Genomic DNA, 25,186 nt, shown 5'->3' with positions numbered 1-25,186 from the left:
TTCTTACTTCTGCCTCCTCTTCCTCTCTCCGCCTGGCAAACTCTTGCTCTGCTCCTGCAGCAGCCACTCTCGCAGGCGAGAAGTGTCGATCATCCCCTGCAGTTTGGGACCATCCTCTAATTTGGCCAGGTGTTCCCGAAGCTTAATGAGTTGCTGTCTCAGAGAACTCTAGCATAGAAAGTGCTGGAGAACGACTGGAGGAATTAGCGACGTATGTCTCATCATGCTGGATCCATGGGCCGAGGGCAATTGCCTGAGGTTCAACAAGGGCAAGGGCCGGGTCCTGCACTTGGGTCACAACAACCCCATGAACGCTGCAGGCTGGGGAAGAGCGGCTGGAAAAGGAGCTGGGGCTGTTGGTGACAGCGGCTGAACATGAGCCAGAGTGTGCCCAGGTGGCCAAAAAGGCCTCCAGCATCCTGGCTTGTACCAGGAATAGTGTGGCCAGCAGGACTAGAGAAGTGATTGTGCCACTGTCCTGGGCACTGGGGAGGCCAAACCTTGAATCCTTGGGTCAGTTTAGGGCCCCTCACAACAGGAGTCCTTGAGGTGCTGGAGTGAGTTCAGAGAAGGGAACAGAGCTGGTGAGGGGCTGGAGCACAGGTGTGATGAAAATGCTGGTTGCTTCTCACCTCCCTACATGAGATTCCCTGTAAAATGGGGTCATAGCATGACAGAGACTGCAGGAGGGACGGGGACGGATGACTGCAAGGCAAATGCCAGACACAGTCTGGCCTGGCTGGAAGGAAGGCAGGCACAAGCCAGCACTTGGCAACAAACTCTTTATTGGAAGCGCGGGGCTGTACTTGGCGGAGCTGCCCAGGGCTCTACGCGTCTCTTGCCGCAGCCCTGCCCAGGACATGGCCCGCAAGCCTCCCAGCTAACGGCCTCGCTGCTGCCGCGGCTGCTGGGGCTCGCCTCCCACCAGCTGGCCGCGCGCTGCTCTGCGTCGTGCTGCTGTCTGGGCAGGGGCCCTCGGAGCTGCCGGAGGGACGGGCTGTCTGCAGAGCTGTGGGCCCGTGGAGGGGCGGGTGTCCTCAGCGGGACGGCTCTCCTCTCCGCCTGGAGGTCCGGGCGACTTTGCTCCCTCGCCGGCTTCCAGGCTCTGCTCTTGAGGTGCGCCGGGGAATCCTTGTCCTTCCTCCACGCCTGGGCTTGAGAAAGGCGCCCGGGGTGGCTGCGGCCGTCTGTTGGAGACAGCTCCCCTGAAAAGCTCCAGCAGTCCAGAGCATGGGCAGCTACAGCCTCCTTCAGCCTGAGAGGCTCCGATGGCTTCCAAGGTGCTGCAGACAACGTTGACAACTTCTGTGGCCAGACGGTCAAGCGAAGCCCCTGAAGTTGCTCTGTCGGAAGCTGCTCTTTCCGCTTGCCCCGATTTCTCTTCCTCAAATTTGCCCGCTTCGGTGGTTCCTCCGGCAACAGGCCCCGGCTCAGGTGTGCCGGATGCAAAGTGCTTCCCCAGGCTCTCCGACACGGTCGCTGTAAGCTGCTCGGCCGCCAGTCCGATTTGCTGCCGATGGCGCAGAGAAGAGATCTCCGGAGGCTCTGCAGCTCTGAGCGCACCGGCTGCACCTTCGTGTCCCGGCTCGGGTTGGGAGGGGCTTTGGCCCTTGCCCAAAGCTGCATCCGCTCTTAAGCGTCGCCCCCATTTCAGGGAGCTGCTTGCTCCTTTGGGTGGAGGTGGGCACGATGGTTTGTGAGGCAGCAGCAGCTGTTGTCCCAGACCAGATGGTATCTGAGGCAGCAGGAGCCGCTGTCCCAGAGAAGAAGTGTTGATGTTCCCCCGCAGTTTGGGAGCATGCTCTAACTTGGGCAGGTGTTCCCGAAGCTTCTCCTGCAAGGTGACAGCAGGTTGTGTCTGGCTGTGGGCTGGACAAGCGCTCCCGGCCCTGCGTGCTGAGGCGTCCCGCGGGCCCAGGACAGGGCTCTGCTCCAGCCCCGCGACGAGGGCGGAAGGGAAGGGCTTCCCTCGGGACTCTGCGTGTCTGGGAACACCCCGCTTTGCTGACCTGCTCTCGGATGAACACTTTCTGGGCCTCCAGCTTGAGCATGGTCCGGTACTGCCTGTACTGGTTGAACTCCTTCAGCGAGCAAACCACCTGTGGAGAGCCGGGGGCAGAAATCCCCCAAGCGCTGTGAAGCCGGCTGCGCAGACTGCCTTCCCGAAACAGCCGCCCCGGCGGGAGGGGAGCTGCTCCCTGCACACCCTGCTCTGCGCTCGGGAACCCCACTGGGAGGGAACCGTTTTGATCAGCCCCATCTCATCCAAACCTACGTTGCCATCGCTGGTGACGAAACCCTGTCTCTTCAGCCACTGCACGTTGACCTTGCGTTGGTGGTAGGCCTTCAGATGCGGGTCATGCAGGCTGTTGTACTCGTTGCTCATGCGGCGGCCCAGGGGATCCCCAAGGTCAAACGAGCCCGAGGGCCGGTGAAGCTGTGAGAGATGTTCCAGAGTGTGAACGGGGCAGGAAGGAGCAGCAGGGACGAACGCACCTCCCAGCTCCTCAGGCACGCAGGCCGGCATTTCCAAACCTGCGAGGTCCAGACTGATTCCTGGCCCTCCCACCCCTTTCTTCTGCCTTTACCTTTTCCCCCAGCTTTCCCCTGCTGAACACAGGCTTGGAGCCGGGTGTCACGGGGATCTTGACACCGAGGGTGAGGTCCAGCAGCTCAGGGTCCATTTGGGCCAGTAGCTACTTCTCCCAGGTGTTGTCTCCTGTGTCTGAGCTAGGAAGACAGAGACCCTCAGGCACAGCTCAATGAGCCTCCTGCCCAGCGGCTGCAAGAAAGGGCCCGTCCCAATGCCCCCGAGCAGCCCCGCCGTGTCCCAGGCTCCCCGGCTGAGCCCTCTCCATCGCCCCGCTGCTCACCTCTGCCTGTTTGACAGTGCACTGAGCACCGCGTCTGCCTTTGGGACAGCAGCGGTGAGACTGCGCTGCACAGCTCCTGCACTCAGCACCGCGTCTGCCTTTGGGACAGCAGCGGTGAGACTGCGCTGCACAGCTCCTGCACTCAGCACCGCGTCTGCCTTTGGGACAGCAGCGGTGAGACTGCGCTGCACAGCTCCTGCACTCAGCACTGTGTCTGCCTTTAGGACTCCAGCAGTCAGACTCCGCTCCACGGCTCCTTCCAAGAGCTCTCCTAGAGCTGCGTCCTGCGCTGGCTCCTGTCGCTCCAGAGGCACCCGGCAGCAGATGCCACGGCCGCTCTCCCGGCGAGCGGCTTTATAGAGCACTCGCCATTGTGGCATCACGGCGTTGCCGCATTGTCACATCACTGGTTTCCATGACGCTGCCCTGCTGCTGCCCACCGGCCCGTGCTGGGGGCCCGTCTGGAGGCCCATTTGGACCGGCCTGTGGCCCCCGCCCTTCCTGGCCCTGCTTGGAGGGGTCATCTCCACAGGCCCCTTCTCACCTCAACTCTCCTGTGATGCTGTGAAGCAAAGCAGCATCCTCAGCAACCGGGAAGAAAGACAAAGAACTGCCACACCAAAGACACTGGGTCTCGGCTGGAGTTTGCTCCCTTTTCCTGTTCAGAGCTCTTCCCTGCCATGGACCAAGCAGCCTCAACTTGGGGAATTGCACTGAACTGGATTTTTGGCCCCTCCCTGTCAACATCTAATTCTGGGTTTGCATCACATGAAACATAGAAGACAAACCAGGGCTGAGGGACTGTCATGCTCCATTTGGGGATGGACTCATGACGGTTCGTTTATCTAGATCTCAAAGTGCAAAACTGAGGCAACCAAATGCTAAGGGATTATAATTCAATCAAACAGTGTTACTTTATTATTTTCCCCGTAAAGTGGCACGCGATAGGAAGAATAGAGAAAAAGGGAAGGAGAAAGAAAAGGCGGAAAGAGGGTTGGTTACCACCACGGGTCCCAAGGCGGCCCTATGGTCCCAGGTCCCGAACAGCGTCCTGTTGGTCCTCTGTCGTCATCCGAGATCCCTTGGTGGGGAGATCTCAACGATGTCCAGTCAGGAGTCATCTTTTATTCTTCTTCACCCCCATCGCTCCCATTGTTCGAGGCCAATCTCTGCCTTTGTTTCACAACCCAGGCTTAACTGCGCAGGCTGAAAGGATCCTCGCCTCTCTTGCCAGCACTTGTCTGCGCTTGCATGTCCAGCATTCTGGGGTCTCTCTCTGGTCCATTGGGTGACCATTGGCGAGCTTCTGGGCATGCCCTTGTGCTTGACCTTTGTTCGAGGGAGCAGGTGGGGGACACGTGTAGCTGAGGCTGCAGGTGAGAATCCATCTTCCGACAGCAGCTGTTGTCCCTGGGGCGGAGAGACCCTCGTAACAATCGCTTTTAGGAGGCGAGGGCCAGCTTGGCTCAGGCAGCAGGCGAAGTCCATACAGCCGCCATTGTTAGCAGTAGCCCTCCGGGTTGGAGAGACCTGTGCAACACAATTCTTCTCCTCAGGCCTCTCTCCAAGTCATTGTCCATCTGTTCTTTCTGTCAGGGCCTCAGTTCTCTCAGTTCCTGATGACTGTGTTTCAGGCACATCCTGCTCCGTCTTCAGACCGACTCTTACAGGAACACCCCTCTCCTCCCCTTCCTCAGGGTCCCCTTCGGCCCAAACACCTCTCTGCCCATTCCCAGTCTCTGTGGGAGATTTGAGTGATTTTCTTGAAGTTAATGGACATTGTATGGAACTGAACTGAACAGGCCTCTGAGGCCTATGTATTCAGCAAGAGAGCAAGAGTCGAGCAGCCTACGTGTCTTATGTGACTCTATACAACCTGGGGTAAAACAAAAGAAAGACTGCCTAGTGAAGAAAAGAGTCAGCAAGCCAGCTATAATGGAGATACATTTTGTTTAATCTTAGAGTTTGTGCAGAATTGTAGAATCCAATCACCTGTTGGTTTGCGGCATGTGAACAGTAGCTATTGACCAGTTACAAACAGCCTTCTGATGCGTGGACAGCGCGTGGACAGGTCAAAAAGATATTTAAGGAGAGTTATAACAAGTAATAAACGGCTTTGCTTAAATTCACATTGGATTGTGTGGAGTCCATGATTCTTCGCCCTCGCAAGTCTCCCCTGCCCTGGCTTCTGCTCTGGTTTCCCAGCGCTTTTTGGCTGGATTTGGTGAGGTCTCCGACAGCCCGTTCCCCAGCTGGTGTAGGTCCTGCCGAATGGCAGCCCCACCATGGAGCACAGAGAGCGCAGGGCGCAGTTTGGGGTCTGCGGGGCAACAGCTTTTCCGCTGTATTGAAATAATGGAATTGGTACTGTTGCGTGATCCGGTTAAAGGCTCCATTGCCATTCCGCATGTACTTGTGCCACAGCCCCAAAAGCAGGAAGGCAAATGAGTGTGGGTTTCTCCCAGGTGATCTGCAGGGGGCCCCTGGGAAGAGAGTTTGGGGCTGTTTTGGGCTGTGGCCCAGGGGGAGAAGAAGGCACTTGGCCCTGTCCAGTCCTGAGCGCGCTCACTCTCCCCGGCTTGTTCATTCTGGCCCTTGTAACCTGCGTGTGGCACCAGCTCCACCATCTCCTCTCTGAATCCCCAGCAGGCTGCTGCAGAAGGGGAGCAGCTCTCCTGGCTCTCAGAGAAGAGACGCCTGTCGCAGCAGCTGGAATGTCTGCAGGGAGCAGTTGCAAGGCTGGAACTGGAGAAGACGGAGCTGAAGCAGTACAACGCTGAGCTCAGGAGGACCCTGGAGCAGGTGAAACAGGCTTTCCCTGCCTCTGCAAAGCCTCCCGGTGCTCTGGAACACCACACGTTTCCCAGACAGCACTTTGGAGCCCTCTGCTGCTTTCCTGCCCTCTCCCCGTCCCCCTGTGCACACTCGCTGTCTATTTTCTCTCCCTCCTGGCACCCGTTGCCTTCCCAAATGCACATTCACTGGGGTACCACCCTTCCTGCCCCAGTGTCCCCATCCACACACACTGGACTCTCTCTTGCCCTTTCTCCTCCATATTCTGCTTCGAGTGCGTTTTGCCCCAACGTTCTCAGGTGCAAGTGACAGTCTCTGAGCAGAAATCTCCTTGCCCTGATGTGCAGGGGTCCTTCTGCAACTCGTTTGGTGGCCCGAGTCTGTGACCCTTTCTCCTTCCCAACGTGCAGGTGGAACGTGAACGGAGGAGGCTGAAGAGATGTTGCCGTGGTCGCTCGCTGCCAGATGCGTGCGCATTGTCTCTCTCTGACCAGCGGAAGGTGCCGGCTTCCAGACAGGTGAGAACAGGATCGCACTGGGTGGCAGGAGGAGAATGTTATAAGGGTGATCCCCTCGAGTCTTCCTCATGGTGTTGACTCTTCCTGTTTTCCTGTGGCTCAATCAGCAGCGTATCTGCATCGTGCCAGAGCTCCAGGGATCCGAGGCAGTGCCAGAGCTTAGAGCCTTCAGGCACTCGTTAGTCTCGTATTGCTCTTCTGTGCTGATCGTGATCCCAACATGGGGCTGATCCAGAGACCTGAGCACCCGAGGTGCTCAGGGGCAAACGCGTGTAAGATTTCTGTCAGTCGGGTACGTGATGTTTGGCTCTGGCAAAGGAGCCGAGAATCCTGCTGAACTGTCAGGGTCTGTCTGCAGGATGTTTTCAGCAGGGCGCCTCAGTGGCTGAAGCTCTCTTGGCACAGATACCGAACTGAGCCCCCTTCCCCTCGTGCCTGTTGTGTCTGCCTGCCCTGGGCACCTCCTTCAGCAAAATGGGGGAGCTCTGCTCCAAGCCGAGTCCTCAGCTGCCAGTTAGGGCCCTGCTCTGGGGCTGGGACAGAGTGGGACTGGAACTTGCCGTGAAGTCCCTTGGACGTCTCATTTTCCATGTGTGCTACTGGCTTCCAGTTGAGCCCTGCGCATTGCCCTTCTGGAGCTGCTGCCTGAGTTTCACATCTGGTCTGCTCTAGAGGCTTAGCAGATTAGGGTCCCAGTTTTACTGGGTTTGGCTGTTTTACGTTGACTGAGCTTGGTGTTGTGCTTGAAAAGTAGCAGGTTCCACAAGCCATAAGACTCCTTTAGGAATTGCTTCTGTTATTTGAGTTCACCGCCCAAGAAAATATTCCTCTGTTCCAATTTGAGGCTGGGGATTGCAAAGCACTTGTCACTCTGGGAACTGAGGAAAACCTTTCGCCTGGGCTGTTTTCCGCAAACAGCAAAGCCCGGAGCGCTGCTCCCAGCGCTGCCGTCTGCTCCGCTCCACAGGGGCAGAGGAACATCCCAGAGCTGCTGTGGCTGCGCTGCAAACGGTCCAGGAGCTGAGAGCAGCTGGGGCTCTGCTCCAACAAGCCCAGCAGGCACGGCCCGTGCTGCCAGGAGAGAACAGGCTCTGAGGATGTACCGGCCTCAGCAGTCTTTAAGGCTCATTTCCCCCTGGGCTTTGTCCAGCAAATGATGCTCTGCTCATTTGTGAAATGCTCCAGAGCCAGGAAAGGGGAGAGTTTGGTCCCTTTTCAAGTGCCAGCTGTTGAGTTTGGGAACTCGATCATAACAGAACAGTTCTTCGCTGCCTCGTGTAACCAGTAGTCCTGCTGAGGAAAAAGTGTGTGGAACTAAGGTGGCAGTAGCCCAGATCTCTCTTTGAAACAAAGAGTTGGGTTACTAAATCCTGTAGGATTGAGTAGGTGAGGGCTCAGGACAGTGGTAGAGAAAGGTGATGGATGATGCAGTGATCAGACAGCACGGCGGGGAGGCAAGACGTTCACTGTGGGCATCATCAGAGTTGAGAGGAAGGGAGAACCGAACCTGTGGATGGCAATGGAAGGCTTAAAGCCAGGAGAAGCAGCTGAGCTGGCCATCCCAGAGAGATCTTGGTTAATGCCAGGAAGCGCTTTTGCTGCCTCTGAGTCTGACAACAAAGCCAGTGTTGAGGGAGCTGGGAAATCCCAGGGCTGCTGCTTGTGGGCAGCAGTTGTTGAGCGACCTCTCTGCTGTTTCTCCCTTGCCCGGGGGGCAATCACACCCTTGGAGATGAGGGAAGTGAATTTTAACCACGAGCTACGAGGGGGGTTCAGGGGTGTGGTTGGGGAGACATTGGGGGGTGGGTGGGGAGATGGGGAGCAGGCGGATCGGAAAGGTTGTACCCTCCGAGTACCTCAGCCCATGGGGAAAGGAGGAGGGATCATTGCGGCCGGGAGCTAGGGCTGGGGAGCTGGGGTCAATGGGGGCTGCGTTCCCCGCGTTTTGGAAGAGACCCCACAGGGAGATGCCCGGTGGACTCTTCCCTTTAGTTGAATAAAGTTTTTCTTTTGGTTTGACTCCTCTGTCTCTTTTTCTGAACACGGAGCTCTAGCGAAGTGAATTTCTGTGCAGCTGCCTCTGGGTACCCAGCACGGCGCTCCCTGTGCCCTGGGTGCCGGGCTCTGCGTTTCTCTGCCCCGGGAGCTCCTTTTCTCCTCTTTTCTGTCTCAGGGTGTTGAGGGTTAGGATTGCGGGGTGACAATCAAACCCTGGCAGATGTGTTGTTCACCTCCTCTCCCCCACACTTCCCCCTTTTGCCCCTCCCTCTCCCCCCTTCCCACCAGGGACAGGCGATCGGGAGGGAAAGAAGGACAGAGAGAAGAGAGTTGGAAAAGTTAAAGATGTTTTACTAATGCTACTGATAAGAATAGAGAAAATAATACAAAATATACAAAACCAATCTTGAAAGTCTCAGCAACTGCAGAGCCAGCACCCAAAGTCCTGGATTGGACTCTGCAGCCAACCGGAGCTGGACTCAGTCTCTCACTAGGCCTCCGTTCACAGGGACGAGCAGCAAGGTCCTCTCCTAATGTCAGCCATGAGGAAAAAGGGAAGGAAAAAGGGATGAGATCCTCGTGATCTCCCACTTTTATATGAAGTATTCACGTGAATGGAATGTTATTCACCGTTGCTCAGTCTCTCGGTCACCAGTTTCTCGTTGCCCCTCTCGCGAGATGTCCATCCGTGCTTATCAATAAGTTTGCATTCCATTGCGAGGTTTGCCAAAACATGTGTCTGGTTCTCCAGGAAAATGCAGCTGATATGAAGCTTTAGCTGACAGGCAAAATTCACTAAAAGAGAAACTTGTTTTTTAACAAAACCAGGACACAGGGCAAGGGGTGATGGTTTTAAACCAAAGAGGGGAGATCTAGACTAGATACAAGGGAGGAATTTTTTTACAATGAGAGTGGTAAAATGCTGGCACGTGTTGCCCAGAGAGGTGGTAGATGCCTCATCCCTGGTAACATTCAAGGTGAGATTTCATGGTGCTGGAGGCAATCTGACCAATATAGAATAGAGTAGATTAGCAGAATAGACTTTTTGGTATCAAGGGGTGTGCCCTGTCTTTCTTCCCGGTTGCTGAGGATGCTGCTTTGCTTCACAGCATCACAGGAGAGTTGAGGTGAGAAGGGGGCTGTGGAGATGACCCCTCCAAACCGGGCCAGGAAGGGCGGGGGCCACAGGCCAGTCCAAATGGGCCTCCAGACGGGCCCCCAGCACGGGCCGGTGGGCAGCAGCAGGGCAGCGTCATGGAAACCAGTGATGTGACAATGCGGCAACGCCGTGATGCCACAATGGCGAGTGCTCTATAAAGCCGCTCGCCGGGAGAGCGGCCGTGGCATCTGCTGCCGGGTGCCTCTGGAGCGACAGGAGCCAGCGCAGGACGCAGCTCTAGGAGAGCTCTTGGAAGGAGCCGTGGAGCGGAGTCTGACTGCTGGAGTCCTAAAGGCAGACACAGTGCTGAGTGCAGGAGCTGTGCAGCGCAGTCTCACCGCTGCTGTCCCAAAGGCAGACGCGGTGCTGAGTGCAGGAGCTGTGCAGCGCAGTCTCACCGCTGCTGTCCCAAAGGCAGACGCGGTGCTCAGTGCACTGTCAAACAGGCAGAGGTGAGCAGCGGGGCGATGGAGAGGGCTCAGCCGGGGAGCCTGGGACACGGCGGGGCTGCTCGGGGGCATTGGGACGGGCCCTTTCTTGCAGCCGCTGGGCAGGAGGCTCATTGAGCTGTGCCTGAGGGTCTCTGTCTTCCTAGCTCGGACACAGGAGACAACACCTGGGAGAAGTAGCTACTGGCCCAATGGACCCTGAGCTGCTGGACCTCACCCTCGGTGTCAAGATCCCCGTGACACCCGGCTCCAAGCCTGTGTTCAGCAGGGGAAAGCTGGGGGAAAAGGTAAAGGCAGAAGAAAGGGGTGGGAGAGCCAGGAATCAGTCTGGACCTCGCAGGTTTGGAAATGCCGGCCTGCGTGCCTGAGGAGCTGGGAGGTGCGTTCGTCCCTGCTGCTCCTTCCTGCCCCGTTCACACTCTGGAACATCTCTCACAGCTTCACCGGCCCTCGGGCTCGTTTGACCTTGGGGATCCCCTGGGCCGCCGCATGAGCAACGAGTACAACAGCCTGCATGACCCGCATCTGAAGGCCTACCACCAACGCAAGGTCAACGTGCAGTGGCTGAAGAGACAGGGTTTCGTCACCAGCGATGGCAACGTAGGTTTGGATGAGATGGGGCTGATCAAAACGGTTCCCTCCCAGCGGGGTTCCCGAGCGCAGAGCAGGGTGTGCAGGGAGCAGCTCCCCTCCCGCCGGGGCGGCTGTTTCGGGAAGGCAGTCTGCGCAGCCGGCTTCACAGCGCTTGGGGGATTTCTGCCCCCGGCTCTCCACAGGTGGTTTGCTCGCTGAAGGAGTTCAACCAGTACAGGCAGTACCGGACCATGCTCAAGCTGGAGGCCCAGAAAGCGTTCATCCGAGAGCAGGTCAGCAAAGCGGGGTGTTCCCAGACACGCAGAGTCCCGAGGGAAGCCCTTCCCTTCCGCCCTCGTCGCGGGGCTGGAGCAGAGCCCTGTCCTGGGCCCGCGGGACGCCTCAGCACGCAGGGCCGGGAGCGCTTGTCCAGCCCACAGCCAGACACAACCTGCTGTCACCTTGCAGGAGAAGCTTCGGGAACACCTGCCCAAGTTAGAGCATGCTCCCAAACTGCGGGGGAACATCAACACTTCTTCTCTGGGACAGCGGCTCCTGCTGCCTCAGATACCATCTGGTCTGGGACAACAGCTGCTGCTGCCTCACAAACCATCGTGCCCACCTCCACCCAAAGGAGCAAGCAACTCCCTGAAATGGGGGCGACGCTTGAGAGTGGATGCAGCTTTGGGCAAGGGCCAAAGCCCCTCCCAACCCGAGCCGGGACACGAAGGTGCAGCCGGTGCGCTCAGAGCTGCAGAGCCTCCGGAGATCTCTTCTCTGCGCCATCGGCAGCAAATCGGACTGGCGGCCGAGCAGCTTACAGCGACCGTGTCGGAGAGCCTGGGGAAGCACTTTGCATCCGGCACACCTGAGCCAGGGCCTGTTGCCGGAGGAACCACCGAAGCGGGCAAATTTGAGGAAGAGAAATCGGGGCAAGCGGAAAGAGCAGCTTCCGACAGAGCAACTTCAGGGGCTTCGCTTGACCGTCTGGCCACAGAAGTTGTCAACGTTGTCTGCAGCACCTTGGAAGCCATCGGAGCCTCTCAGGCTGAAGGAGGCTGTAGCTGCCCATGCTCTGGACTGCTGGAGCTTTTCAGGGGAGCTGTCTCCAACAGACGGCCGCAGCCACCCCGGGCGCCTTTCTCAAGCCCAGGCGTGGAGGAAGGACAAGGATTCCCCGGCGCACCTCAAGAGCAGAGCCTGGAAGCCGGCGAGGGAGCAAAGTCGCCCGGACCTCCAGGCGGAGAGGAGAGCCGTCCCGCTGAGGACACCCGCCCCTCCACGGGCCCACAGCTCTGCAGACAGCCCGTCCCTCCGGCAGCTCCGAGGGCCCCTGCCCAGACAGCAGCACGACGCAGAGCAGCGCGCGGCCAGCTGGTGGGAGGCGAGCCCCAGCAGCCGCGGCAGCAGCGAGGCCGTTAGCTGGGAGGCTTGCGGGCCATGTCCTGGGCAGGGCTGCGGCAAGAGACGCGTAGAGCCCTGGGCAGCTCCGCCAAGTACAGCCCCGCGCTTCCAATAAAGAGTTTGTTGCCAAGTGCTGGCTTGTGCCTGCCTTCCTTCCAGCCAGGCCAGACTGTGTCTGGCATTTGCCTTGCAGTCATCCGTCCCCGTCCCTCCTGCAGTCTCTGTCATGCTATGACCCCATTTTACAGGGAATCTCATGTAGGGAGGTGAGAAGCAACCAGCATTTTCATCACACCTGTGCTCCAGCCCCTCACCAGCTCTGTTCCCTTCTCTGAACTCACTCCAGCATCTCAAGGACTCCTGTTGTGAGGGGCCCTAAACTGACCCAAGGATTCAAGGTTTGGCCTCCCCAGTGCCCAGGACAGTGGCACAATCACTTCTCTAGTCCTGCTGGCCACACTATTCCTGATACCAGCCAGGATGCTGGAGGCCTTTTTGGCCACCTGGGCACACTCTGGCTCATGTTCAGCCGCTGTCACCAACAGCCCCAGCTCCTTTTCCAGCCGCTCTTCCCCAGCCTGCAGCGTTCATGGGGTTGTTGTGACCCAAGTGCAGGACCCGGCCCTTGCCCTTGTTGAACCTCAGGCAATTGCCCTCGGCCCATGGATCCAGCATGATGAGACATACGTCGCTATTCCTCCAGTCGTTCTCCAGCACTTTCTATGCTAGAGTTCTCTGAGACAGCAACTCATTAAGCTTCGGGAACACCTGGCCAAATTAGAGGATGCTCCCAAACTGCAGGGGATGATCGACACTTCTCGCCTGCGAGAGTGGCTGCTGCAGGAGCAGAGCAAGAGTTTGCCAGGCGGAGAGAGGAAGAGGAGGCAGAAGTAAGAAAAGGCCAAGTGGCGCTTGCTCTAGAAGGGGCCTGTGCTCCAGGAGAGAAGTGCTGGAGCCGCATGTTCCGGGAAACAAACCAGGACCAGTGGTGGAAGGAGCTGGAGCCACCGCTGCAGAACACTGCGGATGTCACTGGTGTGTCGTGCGCTTGCTAAGAAGAGCAGCCAAACGGCCACAGATGTTGTTCCCAAGGCCTTGCTCGTGCCTGCAGCGATTCACGCCAGGCCCTGCTGTGTCTGGGCATTTGCCTGCAATGTTTTCCTGCCTCTTCCTCCCTCCTACAGCCTCGCTCAGGCTAAGACCCAGTTCTACAGGGAATCTTAAGTGGGGAAGAGAAAAGCAGCCCAGGCTTTTGCCTTGTTTGGAAAGCCTTGCGGCCGGGCTGTTGGAGGGGCAGGTCCAGCTCTGTAAAGCCGTGCTCGTGCCCTAGGACAGTCCCACATGGCGGTGCTGTTGAAGGCTGCGCCTTGTTCTGGCCATTGATTCTCTCGGCCCCTCAAGGCTCCTGATGGCCCTTTGGGTTCCCACCCAGGGCCCTCGCTGGGCCTTTCGCTGTCCCACCAAGGGACCGGCCTTCGGCTTGTCATCTTTCCCAGGGACTCCTCCTCTCGTCTCCTCAAGCCGTCTCTGTTTGCCTTTCCATGTCCCCAGGGATGGGCTTTTTGGGGCAACCAAGGGGCCACCAAACAGCCTTTTGGTGCCTCCCAAGGGCCTCCGTTTCTCTTCCTGTGCTTCCTGGGGCCCTCCGTTTGCCCTTTGGTGTGGCCCAGAGCCCTGCGTGTGCCCCTGGGTGTCCAGCCTGAGCCCTTTGCTGCCTCTGGGTACCCCCATGGCCCTGCGCGTGCCCACGGGTGCCACCCTTGTGAAGCACGGATTAAGCGTGAGGGGTTCTAAGTCAGGAGAGCTCCCGACCCGAGGGGTGAATAAGTGAATTCGTGCAACAGACCAGTCTGGCCAAGGGGACTGAGCCCCGTGTGTCATCTTTGGTTCTTGTATTTCTTCATGAGGTGATGAAGTGAAGTGTAGTTCAGAGAGCACGTGGTGCTGTGACTTGTCCGTTTTCTCTGGCACCCAGGCTCTTCTCTACCTGCTTGCAGTCTGTCCCGTTCATGCTGCAAAACAGGGAGGAAAAGGTTCCCAAGTGCCACCCGTGTGCGTTTGGTTTGCGCCCCAGCCTGGAACTCCTGCGCCAGGGCCAGTCCCGGGCTCAAGTGTGAGCTTTAGCAGAAAGCTCCGGCTGCTCCGTCGGCTCCCCTGGCCCACGGAGCTTTTGCGCTGTCCCTGCGCTGCCCCCTCCCTGCCCCAGTGTCCCCACACCCCACGCTCTGCTCTCGGGACCGTTTCCTCGCTCCTTCTCTCCCGGGCTCCCGCGGCAGCGCGTGCTGCCCGCACCGTTCTCCGGGGCCGTTACCGGTCCCTGCGCAGGGCTCGGTGGAGCAAAGCGCTGCCCAGAGCAGCACCGCAGGCCGGCGGGCCCGGCCAGGAGCGAGCAGAGAGAACCGAGAGCCGAGGAGAGAGGAGACAGAAGCGAGAAGAGCAGCGGGGAGCGAAGCGCTGCCCCAGAGCGGCCCCGAGCCAGCCCGGCTCTCCCGCCCCGCGGCTCCCGGTCGCGCCCGGCGGGCAGGGGGAGCCGCTCCGCCCGCCCCGGAGGCGCCAGCCCGCGGCCCGGGGCCGCCTGAGCGCGGTCCGCCGGGCAGGGCGCGGAGCAGCCCCCGCCGCGGGGCCCGGCAGGGAGCGGGGCCATGGCGGCGCCGAGCCAGGGCTCCCTGCGGCGCCGGCTGCAGAGGTCGCAGGAGGCGCAGCACCGGCAAGCGCTGGTGGTGCGGAAGCTGCAGGCGAAGGTGAGGAGCGGGGGCGCCTGCCCGGGGGGAGCTGCCCGGGGCCGGGCCGCGGTGCTGGGGCCGGGGTGTCCGGGCCGCCCAGAGAGGGCGCTGGGCCGCGGCGATGCCGGGGGCGAACGCGCGGCCCCAGCGGGTTCCTTCCCGGAGCTGCCGCGGGCGGGACGGTGCCCAGCGCGGAGCTCGGGGGAGGCGCCGGGAGCCGCCCCGCTCCGCCCGGCCCGCCCAGGCGTGCTGGGCGCTGCTTCCCCCGCCGGCAGCCCCGAGCCGCTCGGCAGCCCTTGGCCGCCTTCGCTGCCGCTGCCCGGCCGGCGAACGGGCCCGGGCGGCTCTTGTGCAGCTGCACAGAAACCGCGTTGTGCAGCGGCTGAGCGGGGCTGGGGCAGAGCTGACCTGCTCGGCGGGGCTTGAGAAGCGACGTGGAAACTCCCTCCTTGCCCTCCCTTCAGGGCCCGGGGGACCTTTCCCCCGTGGGAATCTCGAGTTGGGGTCCGGGTGCCCATGGGGCAGGTGCTGCTGGCCAGCGCTGCCTTAGCATGAGCAGACAGTGCTGTGTGCGACAGAAACCCTGGCTGGCTGGCCTGAAGATCAGAGGAGGTGAAGCTTCCCCGTATGGTCACGACTTCTCGTTGCTGTATCAGCAGCGCCGTGAAATGTTCCGTGCTTGGGCTGCAAAGACTGAGAGAAAAGGGGATGCGGGAGGAGCCGCGTCTGGGAGAAGCTGCATTCGCTCATCTTCCTTCTCTGTATCCTCCCAGGTCCTGCAGTACCGGACTCGGTGCCGAGAGCTGGAGCAGCAAGTGGAGGCAGCAGGGGTGAGTGTGCAGGCTGCTGACTACAGACAGTGCACACAGCATTCGTTAACACCGGCAAAAAACACCTCTCCAGAGTGACAGTGACAGGAAAACAGGCTTTTGCTACCGGAGGGTTTCGGGAAGCGCTGTAATTCTGCCCGTCAGTGTGTGTGCAGTTGCCGTTCTTGGAGCAGCCAGGAGTCCCAGAAATGCCAGTCCAGAAATCCCCACCAAGAAGGATTTTAGTTTTGTGAGAGAGCGCTTTCCTGCTGGGGTAACGCGCTGTCCTCGGTCTCAGGAGAGGGCCGTACTGCCTGTTACGTTGTGGGGCCGTCTCTGAAAGAGAACCGGCTGGAACACGGCATTTCGGCAGGCGGGAATGCTGGCGTTCAGCACACAGAGCTGGCTCTTCTGTGCTTTTCTTTCTGCTTCGCGGCTAAAGTAAACCCGGGAGAGGAAGAGTAGGAGAGCAGGAGAGCATTCCTGGGCTTCAAGTGCAAGTGAGCGCTTGTGGTGCTGAGCGGAGGATCCCGGGCTGTGAGAGTGCAACAGTGGGAGACTGAGCAGAGCTGTCCCCTGCAGTGACACCCTTCCCCTTCCTCTCTGCTGTCACGACACTGTTATGCCTGGAAGAAGCCACGAGCTGCAGAGATACCAGCAAATGGAGGGGAGAGCGATGGATGCTGACAGTAGTGAAGGGAACACAAGAATTTGACTAATCTTTTCCTTTCTGCCTTAGGGATCCCTCCCCGGCAGGCGGGAAGCCACAGAAGACCAGAGCCTGGAGAAAGCACTGCTGCGGCTGGAAGAGGAGCAGCAAAGGTACAAGGAAGAAGCGTTCCCTCATAGCCGGTACCCTGGATGCTCATGGAGGGGAGGGAAAACCTGCCAGTGCCGCCTGCTCTCCCCAAGGGAAGCGGCTGGACGAGCCGCTGTGACAGGAGAAAGGTCCACGATGTGTTTTCTGTGGTGCAGTGACAGTATTGTGTGCCGAATGGCTCTGTTCTGAGCGGGGGGTTGTTCCGGGTGAGCTGCAAAGGTCCCTTTCCAGCCTCAGGTGCTCCAGGGTTCAGTAGGTGAGGGCTCAGGACAGTGGTAGAGAAAGGTGATGGATGATGCAGTGATCAGACAGCACGGCGGGGAGGCAAGACGTTCACTGTGGGCATCATCAGAGTTGAGAGGAAGGGAGAACCGAACCTGTGGATGGCAATGGAAGGCTTAAAGCCAGGAGAAGCAGCTGAGCTGGCCATCCCAGAGAGATCTTGGTTAATGCCAGGAAGCGCTTTTGCTGCCTCTGAGTCTGACAACAAAGCCAGTGTTGAGGGAGCTGGGAAATCCCGGGGCTGCTGCTTGTGGGCAGCAGTTGTTGAGCGACCTCTCTGCTGTTTCTCCCTCTCCCAGGTGTGAGAATCTGGCAGAAGTGAACGCTCTCCTGCGGGAGCAGCTCGATGAAGCCGGTGAGGTTAATTCAGCCCTCAAAGAAGATGTTGCAAAACTGACGGCGGATTGGATGAGGGCCCGGGAGGAGCTGGGGTTGAAGGAGAGTGAACGGCGCCGCGAGCGCGAGGTAAGGAAAGGCTACGGGCTCGTCAGCCGTGATGCCAGAGCGGCGTGAGAATGGATTTGATTTCTGGCCGAGAGGTCTTGCTGTGTGGCAGCGGTGGCTCTGCTGAGCTGTGCTGGTGCTGAGGAGCAGGAGACAGGGCTGGGAGATGGAAGAGACCTGGTGCTGGGGGTTGCGCTCTCTCCTCTCTGAAAGACTCGAGCAGTGTTGGCGAAGGCTGGACTGGCATTTCTTTTTGTCTTGGCACGTTTAGGTGTATGACAGCTACGTCAGGGGTGAACACCAGCGTCTCCTCAGCCTGTGGTGCCAGGTGGTGACCTTCCGCCGTCAGTTCCTGGAGATGAAGGCTGCCACTGACCGGTGAGTACGAGGGAAGGCCAGAGCTCTTGCAGGAAAGCTGTAGCTTCCTTCACACCTGCTGGGTGAGCCTCCGTGTTACAGTAATTGTGGCTCAAGCCATGATTTCTCCTTTGAGAGTCTGAAGCAATGAAGCCATGAAGCTGTTTAGCTGTCTTTGGAATGATTTGGTTTGATGCAGGTTTTCAAACCAGACTGAGGGGCTCGGGCTGTGGGCAATGCCGAGGCCCTGAGCGATGAACTTGCCTGTGGTGATGTTTGGGCACATTAACTCGGGCACGGGCACACATGGACATGCTGGAAGAGACTCCCCACAGCTGTGCGTGCAGCACGTAGAGCAGTCCGTTTAATAGAACGGTGGAAATCTGCCGTACATCTCACTGAATGAGAGTATGTTAATAAGCTAGAGCAGCAGCAACAGTCAGTAAGAGTCAGTGGAGGTCCTTGAGGCCTTCTGGCCGTCCCACACATTTCTTCTCATCTCTGAGGAGAAAACAGACTCATCCTCGACGATCACGCAGACTCATTGCTCAACTGTCCAGATGCGTCCTGGTCCCAAAGTGCCAGATGAGCGGCTCGTCCCAGCCAAGGCGTCACCTTTCCTGCCAGCTGGGACTGGTGCACAATGATGCGCTTCAGAAGCGAGTGAGCTGATAGAGATGGTGCTGTGAACACGGTCTCTTTCTTGATTCCTCTTCAGAGATTTGTCTGAGCTGAAGGCAGAGCACATGAGGCTTTCTGGAGCTGTGCTTGTGAGCTGCTCCCGTCCAACCTCTGGCGACCTGGAGAAGAAGGAGCTTCAGGACAGGTGAAGCTGTTTTAAACTTTGCTGTTACCAACATGATCTTTTGTGGCTGCTGCTGTGATTCGTAGATGAGCTGTGTTCACGTTTTAAACACACCCATTCTGCACAGCCCTGTTTCTGTGCCTGGTCAGACTGTTGCCTTCAACGGGATGGACAGAAAAGCCGTCAGACTGACAGAAGCTGTTCTGAGTAAGACCAGAATGGCAAAGAGATTGCATAGCACAGTGTTTTTGCTGTTAGCTGACTCTTGGTGAGAAATGGAGAGCAGCATAAAGAGAACTCTGTCTCTGTACAGCCCTTTTCCTCCCCAGGGCTGCATTAAAGCAGTTGGGAGGAATGTGAACAGGAGCATCATAAGCAGTGTAGCTCCTCTGTGCTGACGGTTCCTTGCAAGACTGAGTACAGAAGACCTTTGTGGCAAGAAGGGCCATTTGGCACCCTCAAGCTCATTACCCCATAGAGCTGGATGCTGCCTTTGCTGTATTTCCTGGCTTGAACTTTCTCTGCTGTGCCTCTGGGAGCTGCTCAGCTCTTTCCCAGGCGATGGTGTGCTGTGCTTTTGGAGTGGCACGTGGACCTTCTCTTCTCAGGGTGCTGGAGCTCTCGGCCTTGCTTGTACCCTCCCAGAAGAAGAATGAGGAGAAGGAGAAGCCCATGGAAACACCTGACGACACCGTGGAGATTCTGGTGTGTTTTCCCGTGATCTGGGGGACAGCCCAGTGTTTGCTCCCCAGCCGTAGCACACAGAGGTGCGGTTTCCTCAGCAGAAGGAGGGGTAGAGATGCCACCTGCAGGGGAACATCAGGGACATTGCCAGAATGTTCCTTGTGTGTTTGGCACAGGTGCAGTCAGTCCGGGTGCAGCAGCGGCAGGGGAGCTGCAGACAGCTCCGGTGTCTTCCTCAGGGGTTGCACCAAGGCTGTTGTGCCTGGGGTCAAAGTTCCTTGGCACTGGCAGCTTCCTGGCAGTCTATGGAAACGAGCTGTCGGTCTTTCCCTTCTTAGTTTTAGCGAGGATGAAGTGGAATAGATGTGGGAAGGAATGCACTGGAATGCCGAGGGCTGAGGCTTCTGGGCACGGCAGTGCCGCTGAGGATGGGAACGCTGCAGAGGGAGCAGCTCTGCCCTGCCCACCCTTTCCTCCTTCTGTTCTCAGGAAGCTGGTCGGTTAGAGAAAGAACATGAAGTTCTGTGGAGTAAAAGTGCCAAAGAGGAGAACCTGCCCCTGCAAAAGCTGATAAAAGATATAACTGAGGTGTGTGCAGAGCTGGGACCTTGATCTCCAACCCCCTCCCAGCTTTTGCCTCCAGCGGAGCCGTCTCTCTGCTCACTGCTTCTCCCGGCTGTCTGGAGCCGCCTTGGCCGCTCCTCACTGCTTCTTTGTGCTCTTTCCCTGCCCGTTGCTTGCAGGCCCTACAAGAAGAGCTTTCTGCCAGGCAGGACTCCATCGATTCCCTGCTGCAGCAGCACAGGCAGCAGGAAGAGAAGTGCAGGACGCTGCAGCAGAGGCTTGAGCAGCTGCAGGAGGAATGCGCCACGTCCAGCAGCCAGCGGCAGCACCTCCAGTCTCTGGTGGAAGCGCTCAGAAGGTGAGCGTTTCCTCCTTCTCCTGCGGTCCAGAGGCAATCTGCTTCCAGTTCGGGAGCCCAGAGCTGTTGTGGGCAGAGAACTTGCCTGCCCTGCCTCGCGCGTGCCTCTGTTTGGCACCACAGCATCCTCCTGTCGCTGCTTTTCCTGCTCGGCTGTGCCTCCCAAGGCTGTCTGGGCGATTCAGAGCGATGCTGGCATACAAGGCGCCTCTCCCTCGACATGCTGCGTCTGCTTCTGCTCTTTGGGTGCCCTTTCCCGGGCACCGCTTCTCGCTGGCTGAAGGCAGCAGCCTGCCCGCCTTTCTGCTTCCCTCTTCAGTTACCCTGGGAGGGGAAGAGCAAGTTCTTCCTCCCCGTGCTCCCCACAGCTCCATCCTGGGATGAGGAAAACGGGATCTGTGACTCTCCCGGCCTCTTCATTCTTGTAACGGAGCCTTGTCTCTGCAGTGACTGTGCCAACCTGGAGAGAACCAGGGACGAGCTACAGCAGCAGCTGGAAGTAACGGAGCAAGAAGCCTCGCGTCTGCATCAAAGGAACACGGAGCTGCAGCTGAAGGAAGACTCAGCCCAGGGGGACAAGGTGGAGCAGCAAGAGGCGATGGAGAGAGCGCGTCGTGAGCAGGAGCTGCTGTGAGCGTTCGAGCTTTCTCGGGGCAGGGGTGGGCATGGCTGGACCTTAGGGGCCCAGCGCACAAGGCTGAGTTGTGCCTGCTCGTCATTTGCAGCACAGAAGGGCGAAGGGAGCCCGCGGGCAGGGCTGGCTGCCATATCTGGACATATTAGGTACTCTTGGTTTGGAGATGACAATGCTTTTAGGTTAAGAACTTGTTTGTCTTTCCCCGTCTCCCAGGCTGAAGGACTTTGCTGCGCTCGAAGGAAAACATTCATTATTGCAGAGTGAGCTGGTAGTGGCGAGAGAGACGCTGGAGGAGTCGCAGCTTCAGAGGGATCTGCTGGAGCGAGAGAAACACGAGCTGACCATGGCCCTGGAGAAGGTACGGTCACCTTATTCCTAGGGAGCACCTGTGGGAGAGGGAGCTGTGACAGCAGGACCAGCACCGGTGCTGTTCCTGGCAGGAGAAGACAGGGAAACCGTTGCTGTCCTTCTTGGGAAATGGGGATCCGAGCACACAGGCTCTTTGGGTGTTCAGTCCCCACGTGCTCATTGGGAGCGTGAACTGGGAGCGTGTCGGAGACACCCAGGGGATGGGAGTTGCTGCTGGGAGTCAGGCATTTTCCTGCCCTTGTTGTCACGTTGTTCTTTTGTCTCTGCAGGCCGAGCAGTCGGTGGCAGAGTTGAGCAGGACTCAGAAGCAGCTGAGTGTAGAAATAGCTGATCTCCGTGCTGCAGCAGCCAACATGAGCAGTATCAATGAAGCTCTTGCAGTGGAGAAAGTGCAGCTGAACCACCTTGTGCTGCAGGTGAGCAGAGTTGCCACAGCTCTTGCCAGCTGTTTGTCTCCAGCTGCTGCTGCTTCTCAGCCTTCTTGCCTTCCAGCAGTAGGACTGGCTGGCTGTGCAAACGTTGTTCCTTGTCCTGTCCAAGCCAAAGCTCCTTCCTAGGAAATGTTCCTGTCTTAGATGTGCTCTCTGCTTCTGTGATTGTAGCTGGAGCAAGAGAATGAGGTTGTGTCAGAGAAAGTGGCCGGGCTGGAGAGAGCAAGAGTCTGTGAGCAGGAGCGGCTGAGCTGGTGTGAAAGAACCAAGGCAGAGCTCTGTGCGGAGAAAGCCCAGCTGGAGCAGCTGCTGCAGGAAGCAGAGGAGCAGCAGGAGGGGCTGCGGGTGCAGCTGAGGAGACTGGCAGAGGAGAAGGAAGAAACCCGAGAGCAGCTCAGTGAGGTGAGACCAAAAAGCTGGTGCTTGTGGGTGGGCGTTTGGCTGCTTGGCTGAGTGAAGCTGTGTCTGCTGGCTGCTGCAGGCTTTGTGTCAAGGAGACACTCGGTAGCCCTGCAGGGCAGGGGGTTTGTTCCCTTCTTTTTGGCACCACGTTGATGGCTTGCGGAGCAGCTCTGCAGTTCTCTGCGCTGTCCTCTGCTTCTCTGGGTTCTTCTAATCCACCGGTCCGTGTTGGGCTCTTCCGTGGCTTTTGCTGAGCTGCAAAGCGGTGATCGTGTTGTCCATGGATCAGAGCGGGGCGACTCCTGTCACCTGTGGCAAAAGAAACAAACTGTGTAGCTCTGAATCCTTTTTCTGAGGCAGAATCCGGTCGGCAGCGGCTGAACATGAGCCGGCGTGTGCCCAGGTGTCCCAGAAGGCCAAGAGCAGCCTGGCTTGTCCCAGCACTGGTGTGGCCAGCAGGAGCAGGGCAGTGACCGTCCCCTGCACTGGGCACTGGGGAGGCCACAGCTGGTCCCAGGCAGCCCAGGCTGGCCTTGCACATCACTTGCCGGTGAGCGGGGCCAGCGCCTTTTGGCAGCCCAGGCTCTCGGTGCGGGACCAGCAGCTGCTCTCACACTTGGAGCCCCCGGGACAGGAGCTCTTTCTCCTCCCGCCCCCTGGCCAGCGGCGCTGGCTGCTCTGCACACAGCTGCACAGAAAGGGCTCCAGCTGCGGTTTGTCCCGTTCCAGGTGTCCCGGCAGCAAGAGTCGGCCAGCACTGGTCTGGAGCAGTTGCGCCAGGAGTCCTCTCGCCAAGGGCTCGCCCTGGCCAAGGTGTCCGAAGAGAAGGAGGTGCTGGTGCAGGAGAAGGCTGCCCTGGAGCTGCGCCTGGCAGCCGTGGAGCGGGACAGACAAGGCCTTTCCGAGCAGCTGGCAGAGGCCAGGTAAAGGGCGAGGAACCCTGGGCAGGACATGACTCGCTGTCGGGAATTACAGAGCTGGTCAGCATTGCACGGGGCTTTCTTGCGTCCCCTGTGCTTTGCGGATGTTCTCACCTTCCAGGGACAGAACAGGGAAGAATCTTGAGGGGAGAAATCCCCTCTTATTGTGTCCCCCTGCAGAGCAATTGGAAGTGCTGATGGGATGCACCTGTGAGCAGAGGTTGGGCTTTTGCTGGCTGGCACAGACGTTGTCAGGAAAACTGCTACCTGTGTGCCATCCACCAGGCAGCAGCCATTTCAGATTTGGCTGTCGAGATGAAATTCGGCTGGGCTTGCTGTGTCACGCTGGGTCCTAAGGAAAGCCTGGGCGTTCCCTCAGAGGGGCCTGCATTGCTAATTTAAATGGCAGAAATATGTTTGCTGTACACGGGTGTCCATGCAGCCCCTTTTCCGTTCTCAGGGGCAGGGATCTTGAAGCACTTGTCACTGGGATCCCTCCCTGTGGGTGTCAGGAGCAAGAAGCTCATTTCTCTCCGTGTCCACAACCCGCAGGCCGGTGAAGGAGACCCTGGCGCGCAGCCTGTTTGAGGCTCAGCAGCGCGTATCTCAGCTGGAGATCGCCCGGAGTCACCTGGAGATGCGGCTTCACACCGTCACGCAGGCCAAGGACGTGATACAAGGTGAGGCCCCATGTGCTTTGTTTCTGGTGATGCCCTGCCTAGACAAGATGGTATAAAACCAGCTCTCTGTCCGCAGTGCTTGTGAGGAGTGAAGGAGCTGGAACAGACCCCTCCAGCACTGAAACTCCAAGGGCTGAAGGTCAGTAAGGCCAGAAGCAGGGTCTGGGTAGACTCTGACTCTTGCCACTTGTGGGGTTTGCAGGGGAAGTGAAGTGTCTTCAACGTGAGCTGGAAGCAGAGAGATCTCTCCTGAGGCAGGAGCGGGAGAACGCGGCACAACAGCTCTTGCGGAGAGAACGGCAGCATGACGATGCCCTCAGACTTCGGCAGAGCGACCACGAAGCAGAAACACAGAGGCTCCTGCAAGACCTGGTAGGAAACAAGAGGTGTTGAATTCCTCAAGCACGCTCGGTGGGCTGGCTTTAGCAGAGGAACGGCCCGGGGTGTGAAATGGCAGCAACCGCGTGTCGCAGGCCGCACGTTGCCGGGCCAGCAGCAGAGCCGATGGCTCGTACTCGAAGGCACGTGGAGCCCACAGGACTGTGCTGGGACAGGAAATGCAGCCACAGATGGAGCGTGGGCGTGAGATGAGCTCAAGGGCAGGTTGGGGGCCCCACCCAGAGCGTGGCAGCACAGGGGGGCTCTTACCAGCCTCCCGTCTCCCATGGGGCAGAGTCCTGACCCTCCTGCCAGCTGCAGTCACGGGAGCTTTGTTCCTTTCTTGCTGCCCTTTCTCGGTGGACAGAGGGGTTTTCTTTGGGCCTGAACCCCAAAGGAGGGTGAAGCTTCCCATGTTCTGAGGAGCTTGGCTGGGGCTCCATCCTGAAGCGTTTTCCTCCCGTTGACCACTCTAATGTAGGGAACTCGATAGAGTTTTATACCGATGGCTGAACAGCAGCGACACCGATGGTGCTTAGAGGATGCTTTCAGAGATGGAGATCTCTGGGCAACAGCTTTTCCGCTGTATTAAAATAATGGAATTGGTACTGTTGCGTGATCCGGTTAAAGGCTTCATTGCCATTCCGCATGTACTTGTGCCACAGCCCCAAAAGCAGGAAGGCAAATGAGTATGGATTTCTCCCAGGTGATCTGCAGGGGGCCCCTGGGAAGAGAGTTTGGGGCTGTTTTGGGCTGTGGCCCAGGGGGAGAAGAAGGCACTTGGCCCTGTCCAGTCCTGAGCGCGCTCACTCTCCCCGGCTTGTTCATTCTGGCCCTTGTAACCTGCGTGTGGCACCAGCTCCACCATCTCCTCTCTGAATCCCCAGCAGGCTGCTGCAGAAGGGGAGCAGCTCTCCTGGCTCTCAGAGAAGAGACGCCTGTCGCAGCGGCTGGAATGTCTGCAGGGAGCAGTTGCAAGGCTGGAACTGGAGAAGACGGAGCTGAAGCAGTACAACGCTGAGCTCAGGAGGACCCTGGAGCAGGTGAAACAGGCTTTCCCTGCCTCTGCAAAGCCTCCCGGTGCCCTGGAACACCACACGTTTCCCAGACAGCACTTTGGAGCCCTCTGCTGCTCTCCTGCCCTCTCCCCGTCCCCCTGTGCACACTCGCTGTCTGTTTTCTCTCCCTCCTGGCACCCGTTGCCTTCCCAAATGCACATTCACTGGGGTACCACCCTTCCTGCCCCAGTGTCCCCATCCACACACACTGGACTCTCTCTTGCCCTTTCTCCTCCATATTCTGCTTCGAGTGCGTTTTGCCCCAACGTTCTCAGGTGCAAGTGACAGTCTCTGAGCAGAAATCTCCTTGCCCTGATGTGCAGGGGTCCTTCTGCAACTCGTTTGGTGGCCCGAGTCTGTGACCCTTTCTCCTTCCCAACGTGCAGGTGGAACGTGAACGGAGGAGGCTGAAGAGATGTTGCCGTGGTCGGTCGCTGCCAGATGCGTGCGCATTGTCTCTCTCTGACCAGCGGAAGGTGCCGGCTTCCAGACAGGTGAGAACAGGATCGCACTGGGTGGCAGGAGGGTCTGGCCATAGGGAGGAACGATGGCAAATCCCAGTGGTCTTTTGCCTCTTTCAGGTGGCCCTCCTGGAGACACAGCTGGTGCAAGAACCAAAATAGAAGCAAGGACTCCAGGGGCAGTCACACCCTTGGAGATGAAGGAAGGGAATTTTAACCCCCAGCTACTGGGGGGGT

The 25,186-nt window shown here is 58.5% G+C and overlaps 1 protein-coding gene across 4 annotated transcripts; it reads left to right on the top strand.

The window, feature by feature from the left end:
- Positions 1–14,264: 14,264 nt before the first annotated feature.
- On the top strand, positions 14,265–25,186 carry LOC136108076 (centrosome-associated protein CEP250-like). 4 transcript variants are annotated; one of them, XM_071815757.1, is made up of 19 exons: positions 14,265–14,508; positions 15,264–15,320; positions 16,039–16,121; positions 16,701–16,866; positions 17,117–17,223; positions 17,921–18,028; positions 18,616–18,712; positions 19,181–19,279; positions 19,435–19,613; positions 20,061–20,243; positions 20,464–20,608; positions 20,889–21,035; positions 21,222–21,452; positions 22,182–22,375; positions 22,925–23,052; positions 23,255–23,424; positions 24,318–24,473; positions 24,875–24,982; positions 25,070–25,186. In XM_071815757.1, exons 1-19 carry the CDS (start codon positions 14,410–14,412, stop codon positions 25,109–25,111), a joined length of 2,499 nt encoding a protein of 832 aa, XP_071671858.1. In that variant the 5' UTR covers positions 14,265–14,409; the 3' UTR covers positions 25,112–25,186. The 4 variants fall into 4 exon arrangements, with proteins under 4 accessions (XP_071671858.1, XP_071671859.1, XP_071671861.1 ...); XM_071815759.1 differs by lacking the exon at positions 14,265–14,508 and adding an exon at positions 14,713–15,102; XM_071815758.1 differs by lacking the exon at positions 19,181–19,279.

Source organism: Patagioenas fasciata, chromosome 16, assembly GCF_037038585.1.
Source record: "Patagioenas fasciata isolate bPatFas1 chromosome 16, bPatFas1.hap1, whole genome shotgun sequence".
NCBI classification, from domain to species: Eukaryota; Metazoa; Chordata; class Aves; order Columbiformes; family Columbidae; genus Patagioenas; species Patagioenas fasciata.
Note: the sequence above shows the minus strand (reverse complement) of the source record. Positions and strands in the feature narration are given on the sequence as shown.